This window comes from Zophobas morio, unplaced genomic scaffold (assembly GCF_036711695.1).
Source record: "Zophobas morio isolate AGI-343-1 ecotype UQ-CSIRO unplaced genomic scaffold, CSIRO_AGI_Zmor_V1 ptg000148l, whole genome shotgun sequence".
Lineage (NCBI taxonomy): Eukaryota > Metazoa > Arthropoda > Insecta > Coleoptera > Tenebrionidae > Zophobas > Zophobas morio.
Window position 1 is genome coordinate 1 of NW_026972252.1, and position 15,593 is coordinate 15,593.

A 15,593-nucleotide genomic window follows, 5' to 3' on the forward strand; every position below is an offset into this window, starting at 1 on the left:
ACTCAGATTAAAGGTTGTGTAGGTAAGAGCCGAACCGAACATTTTTGTTTATCTATAAATCAAATTCGCTTGGCCGCCTGGTTTAAATATCTACTTGAAAATTTTAAAAAAACAATTTTTAGTTTGAAAATCTTATCACTTGAGCTATGTCCTTGCGTTTAGATAATAAGAAGATAAATAATATTTTGGTTACGAGCCAGGGTTATAAATTTTCTACTGTCAAGTGGATAAATACTGGTTATCTTGCTTCTGGGACTTGGGATTCAGAGGTGGATTTAAATAAATAAAAGAAGTTTTTTAGTTAATCACCTTACTTTTAATAGAAAACGGAGATTGCCATCTGGCGAAAAGATGTATCTATAAAAAAATCACCCCCCTATCTGAGTATTTATGCCAAGGGGAACTTGGACTCGGAGATTTTCCAAGTAGATGCTGTAGGAGTTGTCTTATATTCAATTATTTATTTCTTACATGACTTAACTTTTTTTAGACTGAGACCTTATCAGTTTCTGCTTGTTCGGATGGATATCTTCGCTTTCACAAAACGGTTGTAAAGGCGGACGTCGCCTCGGCTTTAATTACGTCGCAGCCAGCTAACTTTGTATATAACTTATTTTAAACTATATTTGCTTTTTTATTTAAATGTTTTGTTTAAAAATTTTTACTTTTCTTGGAGAACTCTCTTTATTTAAACATCCCCTTTTTTTTCTTGAATCTATATAAGAAACATGAATTGGGTTGCACTTGTGCAAAGATTTCTCAACACCTAAGCATAAGCGGGGGTGGGGATGGCTACGTATGCGCTTACGATTCGGGTACTTTCTCTTTATCTCTTGTTATACTCTTCTTCTTCCACTTTACTATTGATTGTTTCTGTTACGTGGCTTTATAGTTATGTTGTTTTTTTATAATAGCGCTCATATACGCATTTATTGTGTTTAGAACTACACAAGTTAGTTTGGAGTAATAAAGAAAATTCACAGTCGGAAGAAATTAGGGATCTTTGCTTTATTAATCAAAATGGTTTCGGTGAGTCGGAGTATTTGTTTTTTGCCACGTCTTGGTTTCCATTATATATAAACATAATACTACAGATTTTGCATCAACTTCCTCAAGCGTAGAAATTCGGTTATTTGATGTACGAACCAATAAGACAGCTTTGCTATTATTTCCATTGTAAAATGAAATTTTTTGTTTTTTTAATTGATCGGGTTTCCTTTTTTATTGCAGTCACTTATTTATTCGGGTCTCTCCTTTTTTTAGAAGTTATATGGAAGAAATTCTGCAGTTTATTGCTATACCGTCGTTTTTGTTCTTTTTTACTAGTTTTAAAATAATATTCTACTAGTCTATTACTAATTTGGTAATTTTGAGTCTTGCACCGATTTAAAAAAAATTTAAAGTAAAAAGTTCATTTTTAGACGAAAAGGTTTAGTGTTAAGATTTTTTCGGCGGCCCGGAAGCTTCATCTTGAAGAATCAACGAATTTATTTTTTGCCTAAAGTTAGCGGTGTTTTTGGTCTTTAGTCCAAACAATAGTAGTTTACCTCAACGCACTCCGTTAATCGTCTTTTTATTTCTAATAGAGGTTTTGCGAATGTTGCCAACTGCATAGCGGTCAACGCTTATAATAAAAACGTAATATCAGTTGGCACGGAAAACGGTACTTTTTTTTTAACTTCTCCAGTAGCACTTGAATTCGTTTATGACACGCTTATCTACGCACTATCAAAGCTTTATTTATGGCAATTTATATATATATAATTTTATAGGAAACCTTATTGTTATTGATGTCCGCAATTTTAAAAGACCTATTTTTTCTGTGCAATCTAGTGGAGTGGTAAGCTCTTTTGCTTTCTGCTTGGTTAATGCAATGACTAGCAGGCCATCTTACTATTTTAGTTTCTGCTCTCCTTTTTGACGGCGTTGACACGAAGTTATTCTATGCCACTGGAAACAACGTGCATCACTTGACCTACTCGCACTCGAGCGGCGCGCAGGTTGTACAGTCACTGCTAGTTTTCATTGAGTTCCTACGACGTATATACTGATATTCTAGACCAATCTTCTGTATAAATCCGTTTTGCCTATTAATTCTCTGGACTTGCTAAACTCGGAGCTTGTAATTTTTTTCGCTTGCGCGACTAAAGCGCATTACTTTTTTCTCATTATAAGGTTTTAGCTACGGACTCTCAATTGGTTATTTTAGAAGTAAGTGACGTTTACAATAATCTTATTTGAATTTTGAAGGCTGCTTGTGAGTTATTGTTAATAAAAAAATATCATTCGTTGGCTTTCCTTAATCCGTTTCTAAGCTTTAATTTTACTTGCTACTTAGCTGGCTACCGTTTAGCATCGAAGTGTTTGCTTTATGTGTGGAAAGAAAGTTCACGTTCATACTAAATAGTCCTTGCTAAAGCCCGTTAACGACGCACTCTGTCAAACTTTAACTAGTTCGTTGCGCTGGTGGCGCCCGCCTCCAGAGTCTACGAGCGACTTTTAATAACATGCGGATATAACACTCTTTGGCAATTCCATACAGGTTTATGGTTATTTTGATAAAAGTATAAATTCCATTTTCGTCTTCAATAATTCTTGTTACGATTGAACTAACAACTACAAAAAGAGGAAGTCACTTGTACTAATTTGGGCCACCAGCCTTATTGGTTTAACCATCCTTTGTAGCTATAGAGATATAAATAAGCAGCCGGTTTGACTACTTCTATAAAAATAAAAAAAAAGCACTGTACAATAGTGGTATAATAAACGCAACAAAAAGTTTATACTCCTTTTCTAAGCAAAAGTAACTATGCTTAAACAGGTTATTAATAGCCTTTTGCTTTACAAAAAACATATTAGTAAGAAGCGAGCCAATTGAGGGAAGGATTTTTTAAATGGTCCTCGAAGTCGTAAAGGCTTCTATATCTCGTTTCCGCAAACTCTTTTTCTATAGAAGTTAGCTTTTCAATTAACAAGCTGAAGAATCAAAATTACTTACTAAGTAAAATAAAACAAGTATATTCTACCTATCTTCATCTTGAGTAATCCAGTTCCCCTTTTCTCTCAATAAAAGTTTAAACGCGAATTGATACCGTTCAACAAAAGACAATTCGTCTATCTAGAATTTTAATATCAATTGTTTTTTTTTTTGGTTGTCAAAATTAGTACTATAGATAAGTGAGTATCATAAAAGTTGGGGAAAAATGCGAGAAAAAAAGGAAATTACTAATAAAATACAAGAATTTAAACAAAATTCAGCTAGTTTGGAAGCAAGCAACAGTCCAAGAGACGAAGGCTGCAAATCGCTCTAAAGATGAATGAAAAATATATAAAATAAGTAAGATTGAAAAAAGATAAAATAATATATAATTACACTTATCGTGTCAAGTCCTTCATAATATCCGGCAATAAGTAATTTATATTTTTTGGAAAAGGACTCAACCTTATAAAAGGTAAAAAGGGATAAACTTGAAATCAACACTGTCCCAGTGCCTCAATACAAAATATACAAACTTGACTCAAAGCTGCTTCTAGTAATAATGGAGAAGGCCATGAGTGAAAGAGAGGTATTGCGTCGACAATCTAAAGTAGTTAGTTAACGTTTAAGCGGTTTAAAATTTTATGTAGAAAGAGGGTATAAGAAAGGAGCAAAACAAGTAGGTCGTGATCGTCACAAGATCCGTTACAAAGTAAAACGCCCAGAATTCTGTTCGAAGGATATTTAAGCCCGTGAAAGGTTATCTTTTTAAGAGCTTTTGAAGAAAGCTTATACTTAACGCTCACCATTAACTCTAAGCAGGTTTTGGCACTTAACAATATCACTGGATGGGAGCGTTAGTTACCCCCCTTGAGAGTTTGTAACCTTTACTTCGGGTGGACATTAGATGTGGTGTATACCCCAACTGAATATATACACTATCGTGCAAAATTATTTCAATGTTTTGCATTTTTTCATTTAGTTAGGAATAAATTTTTAAAAAAGTAATGAATGACTTTAAAATTTATACACAGTAAACTCCTATGTTCTAGCTACATGTTGTTAACACTCGATATTAAATTGGTTTAATATCCAAAAAGATATGAGCCTGTAAAGTTGAAAGATTATAGAAACCAATTTGCACTTAGAAAAAATTTAATTTAACAAACGAGTTTTTAGTAATTAGTTTAGCTCCCTTCAGCCAGAATCACTGCTTGTATCCTCTTTGCATACTGGCAATTGGATTATAGCATTGATCGGGTGTTATATTTTGCCATTCTGATAGTGCACGTGTGCAAAACTTGTCCAAGGCAGCAGGAGCTGATTCATTTCATTTGATCTCAATTTTCTCTCCAAGATACCCCGTGCATGCTCAATGGTAGTGAGATCAGGAGATCTAGCACTAGGACGACTGTAATTGGAGTCATAATCGCACCGATAGTGCAGTGTGAAAATGGGGTATTATCCTGCTAAAGAGTCATTTCACCAAGACTAAGGTCGTACCAATATCGCATGTTCTGGGGGGTCATTCTTAGTAATGTTTCTATATACGCGCTTGCGGTGAGGCTTCCTGTCACTTATTTAAATACCGACCCCCTTAGGTGTTATACAGGACCAAATCATAATATATCCTCCCCATTGTTTAAGGGTTGCACCACTGGTGACCAAGGTATTCGACTGTCGCCGGACCGCTTCCAACACCACCTAATATACCATCTGAACCATATCGATCGATCTTGGTCTCGTCCGAAAAAATTACTTTTTCTCACTCAGAACTGGACCAATTTTCGATTTCTTCGCAAAAGCAAATCTTAGTCGCTTGTGATGATCTGTCAAAGTGGGTTTAATTAACTTTTTTTTATTGCATGAGGACAGCAGGACGCAATGCTCTCGATACGGCCGATCTTGAAACTGGTCTATCTAGTGTTTTTTCTGATTTTTAAAGCTTTCTGTGCAGATTCAGTTGAACCCAATGTCACTTGTCATACAAGTCGAGCTACATCCCGGTTTTTTAAGATCCTTTGGATGCCCAGGTTCATTGTAAGGACAATTTGGATCATATTGAGCTTTGACCCCGGATATTGTGGCCTTACTGGCTCCACATTCACAAGCGATCTCAGTATAAGGCTTGTCTTGATCTAAAAGACAGCCGACATCATTTCTTAATCGATTGAAAGTTTACGCATTATTAAATTTGAGAACTCTTAATAAGCTATCCTTTATAGTCACTCAAACGCTTTTAAAAAAACCCCTATGACGGAATGATTATAAAAATTTGGAATAAAGATTGACACAATTTTGCACGTAGTGGGGTCACGTGCAAATCGTTCCAATCGTACTTTAGCTTTAAAAAGCGATGAAGATTTAAGTAATAAAGCGATTCCTCTGATATAAACTACATTAAAGAAATCTCAATCTAAACCTATATATATATATATATAAGGGATCAATACAACCTATTATTAATTAAAGTGTTAAATAATTTTGATGAAAATTAAAAAACATAACAATTTTGAACGATGATGTATACTTATTATTACGTGGTTAGCGTCTCGTCTTTTGGTGGCCGGTCACTTGAAATAAAGTAGCGATAGTAATCTCTCTAAAGCTCTGGTCTTTAGGTCTTGAGTAATATGTTAAATAAATAATAAACAAATAAAAGTAAATGGCTTTTTGATATTTAGCACTGGGGCAAGAGGCACAACAGGAAACTTAGTTTAATTAACGCTGAATCATAGGTCGGTCTTTGAAAAAATTTTAAACCGCTTAATTTTTGTATTCCCCTCCTCAAAAGGATTTGGAGCCCAAATGTACTCTCAAGAACGAAGGAACAGGCGGTGAAAAATATAGAAACCGGTTTTCTACCGTTTGCCTATATTGGAGACCTACTATAAACTACCATAAGGGCCTAACATGTTGAAAGCCTCAAACTACTGTTAACGTGAAAGGGTACAAGCATATTTGGTTAGTGAACTCGGCGCATCCGTCGCCTTTGTGCGAGTTGAAACGTGGTAGTACTTTAAATAACCGCGTGAATAAAAGTTCAATGGTTTTTTATTGATAGAAACTCAGTAGTTTAACTTAGAAAAATTATCTTGAAAACAAATAAAAATTTTTATATACCTAACTTGTGGGCTTTTAAGCTAGAGATGGAGTGCTTAAAATTTCTTTTCCGTTGTTAAAAACTTTTCATTGTTTAACCTCGCTTATTATATCGAGTATTCATACCGGTTCGTTGAACAAAAAAGTTATTTAACCGTTATATTTTGAAATAGTAGTTATAAAATCACAATTAATAATATTCTACACCTTTGTATGAAATAATGAGCAAGTTGTATCTTAATAATTATCTTCCTCTCTGTAAACGCATGTTAAGGCTTATCCTCACATATGTGTATTCTGATTTAATTTACGCTTCTCCTTAATAGACTCCAAATTTCTACCAACTGGTTTTCTATAACTATGTCCTACGCTTCGTGGTTTACAAGAAACATAGTACTGTACCGAGACTCTGTAAACTTATATTATTATTGTAAATGATTAAAATTAGAAAGTAAACCCCCTCTGAGTACGCCAAAGAAAAAGACCTGTATAATTGCTAAATTTACCCAATTTCGCGGTCAAACTCAATTCTAGTAGTAATACCACCCCACTTCTAATAAGAATAATAATTATATTAACGAAAATAATAATAAAATGTAATTATATTTATAAATTTTGTAATTACTGGATAAAAATATTTAACCACAGTTTATCGCCTAGATTAACTGCAACCTTTAAAGGACGCCCTACAGATGGGTGCGATTAATCTGTTATGAGGTACACAAGTTCGACTCTCCCGCATACCCTTATGATGGTTAAGTTATTGAGGACTATTTATATCACTGAACTAGAGTAGCTCAGAGACCTAAGAATTGAGCCTTTTCTCTTTTTCTGAGCCACAACTATTATACAGCAAAAAATAGACAAAATTACTTATTTGTTTATAAAGAAAAGATGTTCATAAAGTATAGACTCTAATAAACATAAATTGAAAGACCACCGAAAATACAAAAATTACAAAAATGAAACAAAAGAAAACAGAAACTTCTCAAATTTTTTCGCAGACAAAATGATCCTTTAATAAACCAATCAGTAACCAATACTTTAACCAATAAAAAAAACAGAACGAGAAAAAGTATTTCTACAGACGCGAAAGCAATAACTTGGTCCCATTTTTTTTATTTGATACAAATTAAATAAATTATAAATATTAATATTGTAAAAATATATTAATTTTACAAAAACATGAAAATGATTTTATGACCTTTTGTAAAGGTATAGATACAGTGAGTAAACTTGTGCAATAAAAAGAAATTCTGCTAAAAAAACCTTTATTCAAGAGAGGTGGTTTAATAACAGGTTGTTTAAATCCACTGGTTTTAATTTTCCCTTCACGAGATCGATGCAGAGTTTTCCAGCTTTATTGTCCCGTTCTAATAATATTATATAAAGAAGGATTACTAAAGAGGTCAATTATTGGTTAGTTACTCCTCTCTTTGTATACTAAATTTCAGAACTGTCAACCAATGAAAATCAAGATCTTGGCCAATGAGCTTCCTTGTTTTTGTAATTATTTTATTGAAATTATTTTTACAAAAATTAATTTTTCTCATCCAATAACCTTGCTTAATGTAGAATTCTATATTTGGCAAATTTTATTTTTAGTAGAGTTTTTGTTTGTTTTGTATCGGCTTAAATTTTTATATTATCATGTAAAATGCCTTAGTTAGTAATAAGCATTGCTCTATGTATTATCGTTATGTATTCAATGAAAGCCCAAAGGTATTTTAATAGCTAAGTTACATCCTTGTCTGCGATAGCATAGGTGTTCTTAAAATTAAAATGAAGTTGCTTAAGGTTATGATAATGCGCTGGGACGATAAGCAGTTTAATAGCTTCCTTGGATAGCACTAGACTTATTGATTCGAATTAACCTGAACCCTGTATCTGGTTAAAGCTTTTAAAACATATTCTCGCTCAATAATTTTTATCATCCTTAATTTTAAAAGCCCAAGTAGTGTCTTTTAAATCGCTCCCTCTTATGATATTATCTTTCAACCGCCCTTCTCTTTAAAGCGCACCAATCTTTGTTTTTTAATGCTGCCAAAATATTGCTTGAATTGATGCAGGTGTTTGTGTATACTGACATTGCGATTAGTTTCATGGCTTTATCTCTAATGTGGTTCATTTTTATTTCGTCATGAAAGTTACACGAAACATTTTCTTAGACTTTAATGTTGGTGCTTTTATTACTTTTGTTACCCCTTTACCTTAAGTTCTACTTCAATCTGTTGATTTATAATAAAGGTGCCTTTGTTATCAGGTAAATAATAATCGTCTCTTCTGTCATTAGTTCTTCTATGATGCCACTTTAAAGCCCTCGTTATCGTCATTCTCTTTGTTACTCTAGGCCTCACTTCATCGATTGCTTCCAAGTCTTAGCCTTCTTTTTAGCTTATCTACGTACTGTCAAATTCGGTTTATATGTCTCTATCCCTTGGTTAAGGGTTTCTTTAGGACTCTCATCCACCCCCCTAAAATTTCTGTTGGTGACTAGCCATCTGTTAAATAAGTAATAAATTTTAGAAGTTTTACAAGTGTTTGGAGTTGGTTCTAACAGAATTCCTTTGATGCCATTTAAAAGTTTACCTTGCTAAAAATTATAAAAGTACACGGTAGATATAAATATTTATAATTCGTTTAAGTTTGGAGCTACAACATAAAATATTTCCACGCACGCGAATTTAAAATTAATCGGTTAGCCGTTCCTTTCAGCAGCAACCTTGTCATAAATGTAGTTAGTAAGTGTATATAACTTAGTGAGAGCTGAGTAGTAAAATTATGTATATAAGCTATGCAATGGCGCAGCTCGAGAGACCTTTTTATTCTATCGAATGGTTGAGGGATGACCTGCTTCTTACGTTAAGAAGCGTCGTTAGCTAGTGAAATTAATAGATTAAAAAATATATAGTTTTTTGTACTGAATACTTCGGTCATGAGAGCAGAGAGTGTCAGTGCAATAATCTATTAAACCTCCCTGCCATGGGATTGTGCGAGGTGCTTTATAAGTAGTATCAAGTCATCTCATCTTAGACTTTTAAAGCTAATTCTTTGACGTAAACTCCCCACCATTGTTACTATAGACATTCTTAAGTCGGAATGGTTCCTAAGATGCGGGCTAAGAAATTACCCTTTATAACTTAGGTCTCGGCTTTACCTTCTACGAAGAGAACCTAGATGAATGGAGTCCGTTTATACGCGATGGTTAAAGTTCATTTTGATACACTAAGCGAAGAAGGGTATGGGCCGTGTTTGTCACTTCTAGTCCTTCACTTATGCTCAGGTTTGAGTATTTAAGCAAGTACTAAATTTAAAGTACTCATGAATGTTATCACACTTTACGTTTGTTCCTTTGAGAACATTAGAGTTTACTTGAGCCCTAGTGGCCTAAAATTTCGTGCCACTACATCTTAGATATGGCTAGATTCGCAAATTCGGTGGCGACATCTATACTCAGCGTTGTCTCGTTTAGCGATTATATTAGTTTGCAAGTTTGGTAAATAGTCTGATAGTTCGTAGGCGTGTTGAACTACCCTGTACTTTTCTTATTATATAAGGTTATTTTTCCGGTATCGCAAATTTTTTTAACACTAACGCTATTTAAGCGTTCGAACGCAAACAGTGCATATCCTTGATGTTATTTTTTAGGCTTTTTACTCTTAGTAAGTATAATGTTTTAAAGCAACTGCGTGTCCCGAAATATATGACAATTTGCTCCAGAATCAGAATTTAATATCGCGTCGTATATAGGTGGTAACGAATAATTATTTCTGGATCATAGGGCACCAAGACAAAGAACTTGCTTGGTTTTAGATGATAGTCTCTTAGTGTAGTGCACTTATAACTGTGGTATGGGTGGTTAGGATTCTTAGTCATGGGTTGTTTTTTATAAAGACCAAAATTCCCAGAAAAAAAAAATTATAACTTTTATTCTCTGTAAAAATCACAGGTTCTTTTAATGACCTGGTTTTCCGCCTCTTTGGAACTGTTCTATTAAATTCGTGGTTATAGCTTGCTTGAGTTGAATAGTCCTACTTTTGGTTATCCCTAGTTTTATTATAGACCTTTTTCTTGACTTTGAAAAATGTGACCTTTATTAAATTCCCCTCATGTCTAAGTTTATGGCTTCTAACCTACTAATGGATTGTCAAGCCTCTGCAAAGTTTGATAAGAGCTTTGATGTTTAGGTTTTTACCCAAACTGCACTTCTGCTACACTGTTTTTTTTAAGGTTCAAAGTTACTTTCGTGAAGGCCTATTAAGAATGGGTCAATCTATTAGTAACCAATTGCGTGAACTTCTAAGTGGTTAATCAAAGGGTAAAATCTATCTAAAATATCTGGGCTACTTTCCTCTGGTTTCATTTTAATATAGCGCCAATTTCGTTGCGGACAACTAAAAGTTAAAGGCAGATTCAATTGCGTCCCACAATAAATTAACTTTGTTAACTATCACAACTGTTTTCGATTTTACTCACTTTTTCTTTCGTTATTTACCTTACTATAATAAACAAGCTTTTGTCAATAGTACTTATAATTGCATACAACGCATATGCCAATTTCTTTTTCTTTTATTAGTAAATTAGGGATATGAAGGACTTCCGGATTTCCTTCCTCTATAAGATTAAATTTGAGCTTTAAAATCCCGATAGCATTCATAATTCTTTAGTTTGTTACTTTCTATAAATTCTATTTCGGCTTATCCGACATTCATTCAGGTTATAATTATAATCAGCAACTTTTATAACAATAAATGCTTTTAATCTCATTACTAGTATTATTATTATTTTATATTTAATTATATTATTATTATAACTATTATAATTTTTAAAATTTTTTTATAACTATGATGACTTAATTGGTAGAACTAGGACCTCTTAATTTGTGGGAGAAAGAGAAGAAAAGAAAAAGTACTTACAACACGTGCTATAGCACGTGTTGTAAGAAGTAATTTATTTGAGTTAACCAACAAAACCAGTTGAAAATAACCGTATAGAGCACGCCCTACAGTTGGGTGCAATTTAATCCGCTGTAAGGGCAAACAAGTTCGACATTTTCTAATTTGTAAATAGGCTGCAACTTATGCTTTATGATAAGAAAATACAATAAAAACCAAACCAACCGTAAAAAAAGCATTATTAGAACGAATACACTCATGAACAGATATGTATGTTATAAAAAATAATTGTACATAGTTAACTATGTTAGACTAAAAATGTCTCTCAAAATCAACTAAATAACGAAAAGGTTTATTCTCCAAAATATATCGTAATTAAACATTAAATTTACATACAAAGTACAACTATTAAATAAACAAACAACGAAAATACAAAAAGCACATCAATAACGACGAATCTAAAACATTTGACAAAGGAATTCGAGTCTATATAAAACCACACACATAGCTAATTTATTTTTGTAGAGATGTGTAATTTATAAAGTAACAGTTGCTAACTCTTTTTTTCGCTTTTTAATACTTTACTTTAAATCACCTGTTTTGGAATTTATATGAGAATTTTATGAATATGAAAGTGAATATACAAAAAATAAATATTGGTTAAAAAATAATATAAATATATATAAAGTGTCAGAATTTCTGTAAGACAAATAATGTATGTCTATGAAGCAGGTATATATTAAATTACATAAGAGTATACACGAATAACAAGGAGCCAATTTACTGGCCGGTTTTCGACCTGTTGTTATACCCTTCACAAAAAGAAAAAATTATTTCATATACGCTAACTAAATTGTTCCTACCAAATTCAGATTCAGTGCTAAACGTACTAAATTAAGTATGTCACTTCTTACTAGTCAATCTCGGAATGTTGTCAACTTGGTATACAACTATTACTAAGCGGAAAAGAAGGTTATACTGTTATTGACTGATAGAGATCGACAAATATAAAACAAATAGGATTATGTCTATAAAGGGAATAAAATTAAAAGGTAAAAAGTCAAGAAAAAGGTAATAATAAAAACAAAAAAGGGAGTCAATACGAAAATGTAACTATTCAAAGTGAAATAATGACTGAAAGCAATGAAATCTTAAATCGAGGAAAAAGCGAACATACTGAAAAGAAATATGTACATTAACTGACGCGCTTCCGCATTACAGAGAAACAAAATTGTAGTAAAAGATGGTGCTGGGTAGCTGAGATATTGTAAATTACTCCAAAGAAAAAGTGGCCTCCTGCTCATTGTTTCGAATTGATTTTAAACCCTATAAGAAAAAATGTTGCGACTACTAATAAATATTATCATTTGTGTATAAAACATTAAAAAAATTGTTTATATGATGACCAATATTTTTTGATTTTGATATATTCATGTTTACATTCAAAATTTTTGATGCGGTGACAAATGTTTTAATATTTAACCTCTCCTTCCCCTTCCGAGCTCACGTAAGGTATAACTTTTGGGTAAAACAAGATATATTACAAGAAATTGATAGTAAACAGTAATTATGCCTCGAAATTAGCATTTTTACCGAAGAACAAAAGCTTTTTACCAATAAATCCCTCATTTTAAAGGTCTTCTCTTAGTGTCTACCTCTACCCTATATTTCACGAGTCGCTTTAATTTAAAATTCCTTGATAGTTTACTGTGACTTAAAATTATGAATGAGAAAGTTGAAAATATTACGAAATGGTTGCAAAGTATAGAATATCTTCCTCAGGGAGCATTCGTATCAGAACCATTACCGACCTCTCAAGCTTTACTTCAAAGGTATATTTTTTACTATTTTTGACTCAGTCTCAATTCCCTCTTTGCAAAGTAATCTTTGTGTTCACTATATTATGTTAGCGTTTATAAGGGAAATATGATTCCAGTCTGGGATCACTTGTCTAGGCGAATATCTCCGTCCAGGTGGGTCTTTTTTTTCTAATTATCTACTGACATTATTTTTACTGAAACTACACTTAGTTTGAAATCGAAGTTGCTTACAGCTTCTGTTAGAACGAACCACGTTGACCAACATTTTCAAGATATTATTCCTACGAACGTGAGATATATTTTTGTTTACTATTGAAAGCACTTAAGTGTCTTCCTTTTTTTTTTTCATGCGTTAGCCTTCTAAAGTTAGGGATATGGAAGATAAAATATTTTCACTCAGGCTTGAATTAAATCAACTACAGAAGAAATTTCAAGAAAAGCGTACTATATATACTAGTTTACTAGCGGGTTAACTATATATTATTGTAAACTGTATTCCTTTAGTTGATGAATATGAGAGATTACTCTGCTTTTGCGAAGACTTGAAAAAAAAGAAATCTGTTTTAGATAACGTTACCAAGTCGGTACTTGGACGCACCCAGTTTATTTGCTCTAGAATTAACTCCTTTGAAACTTTGAATAACTTATTTTTGTATGTTTATATGAGTAAACATGAATATATATTTTTTTTAATAACTAACGTTGTAACTAAAGCTTGTCAAAGAATTTTAGTGCCGAAAATAAGGGAGCCTCAAATGTTTTATTATAATATCACGTTTTTGGATAATTATAACTTGATCCTTGATTCACTATAGAAAATTATTCAGAATTCCTTACTTTTACTGACATCTTTGTTTGAAAAGTATTTTTTATTTTTAGATCTTTATTTACAAAAGTTATTTTTTTAAGACATTTTCACTTGCAAGGGGAAAATATTTGGAACACACATTCTTTTGCTGAGCAACTTTATGTAAATCTTATATTAGCTTGTATAACATTTATTTCTTTATAGTTCCTTTAATAATTTTTGCAAATGCTTTTTTAAGTAAAATGCGCTGAACTTTTATAACTTTTAATAGCTTGCGTAGTTTAGTTTAATTCTCAGCACCGTTCAGGATCTTAAGAGGATCTCGTCTTGGTCTGTCCTCTGCCATACCTTGACCGAACTTTCTCGAAAAGATTCGTATTATTTAAGGGATGAGAAAAAGCGCCTGTGCTTTACAAAGTTTTATTTATAAAAATTCAGTGAAGTGTTATTAAGTTACTTGTATATTATTGTATAGGGATACACATCTTTCAAAGCATGAAAAATCTCAGAGTTTCTCCCAATTTGTTCAGGTAGGAGCGACCGTCTTCTATCATGCACTTGTCTTACTAGCGAATTACGCATGGAGACCCTTAACGCCGCCTTTCTCGGGAAGATTGACGTTATCCGGAAAATGGAAGCCGAAATAAAGTTTTTTGCGGAGACTTTTGGTAAGAACTTCCAGAAACCTTGTGAGGCTGCGCAATCTGAGCACAAGTAGGCTACCTTTTACGGAACTTTACTTTTCACTAGTCTTTGGTTAATGCTTTATATTAAGTCTCTCTTTAATGGAAGCGGAAATTAAAGCGAAGTGTCAAGAGGTTTTGCGCGACTTCTGTCAAAAAAAATCTTCGGAATACCACTCGCAAATTATTCACTTTGATGAATATAAACTGACTTTTTTTAAAAATAAGGAAATCTTTTCCAGCGGATCAGTTGATCTGGTGCTGTTTATATAGTCGCCTTTTATCCCTTGTAAAAACCAATAAAACTAGGCTGCTGCCTTTAACTTGGCGAGGCAACTTTTTGGGATCCGCTCACTGAAGAATCTAGAGTTTGAGGTTTTCCCGGTAGTTCACACCGTTTGCGAGAAATTGCCCTTTTTGGGGGAAAGCCTCGCAGCCCTTCTTCGGTGGGATACTGGCCTGAAACTACGCGAGCTGGAACGCTTCTTGCGGCTCCCCTTTAGTGCTGGTGCCTGCCTGGACTGTTTGGAGCACTTCTCCTGCGAACGCATGACTCATGTCCGCTCGCTTGATAAAAAGTTGCACTCAAGTTTACAGGGACCTGCTTGCGTATTTTTAAACGCTCTTTACAATTAGAGAGCTTTTGAATAACTATTTCTTTCAGGGTGCTTTGCTACTTTGTGGTTACGCTCTGGAGTGCGCTAAAAACGGTATTTTAGTGCTCCTTAGCATTTGCTGATGTTCTACTTTAAAATAAACGTGGTAACCTTCTTTTTAATATAAAGGAATCTACTTCAAGGACGAGGAACACTTGTTAACTGCTACCAGTAGGAGCTCAACAGAGTTTTTTCGGCACTTTAACGAAGCAAAATGCCAAAGTAACATATATTTAAAAGCAGGCGGAGGGGGGCTTTTCCAACAGTTTATCATGCAGAAATACTAAAAGATCTCCATTCTCTTGGCAATACTTTTACGGTTTTGACAAGTTTGCTTGCTGCCAACGTGGCTGAAGTATTAAAAAGTTTTGAGAATTGCGAGGAGGTCATGAAGTTAATCGAAGAAAGGTAGTTGTCTTTTATTTAAAAATACATTAAAAAGAATCTTTTGTCTTTTGTAAGGGTCGCCTTCCCTAACCGAACCTTCTCTGTTGCAAATAATTGAAATGGAAAAAATTTTCAAGAATTTAACGCAGAAGCCCTTTATTTAAGTGTACCACGTTGCTAGCAGTGCGCATGGAGCGTGTACTTTGGCCTTTTATTCTTGCTATAATAGATTTTTTTTCTGTTATTAACTTCTTTTAATTCTTCT

The 15,593-nt window shown here is 33.3% G+C and overlaps 3 protein-coding genes and 1 long non-coding RNA gene across 4 annotated transcripts; 3 read left to right on the plus strand and 1 right to left on the minus strand.

Moving 5' to 3' along the window:
- Nucleotides 1-146: 146 nt before the first annotated feature.
- On the plus strand, nt 147-1,902 carry LOC135145408 (uncharacterized). Its single transcript, XM_064077503.1, has 9 exons — nt 147-269; nt 324-434; nt 491-601; nt 725-815; nt 943-1,029; nt 1,095-1,176; nt 1,587-1,663; nt 1,773-1,840; nt 1,882-1,902. Exons 1-9 carry the CDS (start codon nt 147-149, stop codon nt 1,900-1,902), a joined length of 771 nt encoding a protein of 256 aa, XP_063933573.1.
- Nucleotides 1,903-1,907: 5 nt separating this feature from the next.
- LOC135145403 (uncharacterized) lies at nt 1,908-2,511 on the plus strand. Its single transcript, XR_010283441.1, has 4 exons — nt 1,908-2,000; nt 2,060-2,122; nt 2,176-2,211; nt 2,339-2,511. It is a non-coding gene; the product is annotated as an uncharacterized LOC135145403 (long non-coding RNA).
- A 302-nt stretch (nt 2,512-2,813) lies between these two features.
- On the minus strand, nt 2,814-3,814 carry LOC135145447 (ER membrane protein complex subunit 8/9 homolog). The gene is made up of 6 exons (XM_064077558.1): nt 3,655-3,814; nt 3,514-3,582; nt 3,374-3,442; nt 3,227-3,307; nt 3,027-3,118; nt 2,814-2,976 (listed from the first exon to the last, which is right to left on the minus strand). Exons 1-6 carry the CDS (start codon nt 3,784-3,786, stop codon nt 2,856-2,858), a joined length of 564 nt encoding a protein of 187 aa, XP_063933628.1. The 5' UTR covers nt 3,787-3,814; the 3' UTR covers nt 2,814-2,855.
- Nucleotides 3,815-12,696: 8,882 nt separating this feature from the next.
- Nucleotides 12,697-15,506, plus strand: LOC135145409 (uncharacterized). The gene is made up of 17 exons (XM_064077504.1): nt 12,697-12,806; nt 12,885-12,947; nt 13,005-13,083; nt 13,151-13,235; nt 13,299-13,446; nt 13,509-13,551; nt 13,610-13,656; nt 13,704-13,764; nt 13,910-14,019; nt 14,078-14,132; nt 14,189-14,316; nt 14,378-14,543; nt 14,595-14,894; nt 14,950-14,995; nt 15,071-15,163; nt 15,220-15,349; nt 15,404-15,506. The coding sequence occupies exons 1-17, from the start codon at nt 12,697-12,699 to the stop codon at nt 15,444-15,446; spliced, it is 1,707 nt and encodes a 568-aa protein (XP_063933574.1). The 3' UTR covers nt 15,447-15,506.
- Nucleotides 15,507-15,593: the final 87 nt, after the last annotated feature.

Bases quoted from the DNA above. Each gene is read 5' to 3' on its own strand.
- LOC135145409 (XM_064077504.1), top strand. From the start codon at position 12,697: ATGAATGAGAAAGTTGAAAATATTACGAAATGGTTGCAAAGTATAGAA. The intron at 14,544-14,594 runs GTGCTGTTTATA...CAATAAAACTAG, and splicing joins CCAGCGGATCAGTTGATCTG to GCTGCTGCCTTTAACTTGGC. The intron at 14,895-14,949 runs GTATTTTTAAAC...TATTTCTTTCAG, and splicing joins GTTTACAGGGACCTGCTTGC to GGTGCTTTGCTACTTTGTGG.
- LOC135145447 (XM_064077558.1), bottom strand. From the start codon at position 3,786: ATGGTGAGCGTTAAGTATAAGCTTTCTTCAAAAGCTCTTAAAAAGATA. The intron at 3,583-3,654 runs GTTTTGCTCCTT...TAACTACTTTAG, and splicing joins GTGACGATCACGACCTACTT to ATTGTCGACGCAATACCTCT. The intron at 2,977-3,026 runs GTAGAATATACT...TTGATTCTTCAG, and splicing joins ATTACTCAAGATGAAGATAG to CTTGTTAATTGAAAAGCTAA.
- LOC135145408 (XM_064077503.1), top strand. From the start codon at position 147: ATGTCCTTGCGTTTAGATAATAAGAAGATAAATAATATTTTGGTTACG. The intron at 435-490 runs GTAGGAGTTGTC...AACTTTTTTTAG, and splicing joins AGATTTTCCAAGTAGATGCT to ACTGAGACCTTATCAGTTTC. The intron at 1,841-1,881 runs GTAAGCTCTTTT...TGCAATGACTAG, and splicing joins CTGTGCAATCTAGTGGAGTG to CAGGCCATCTTACTATTTTA.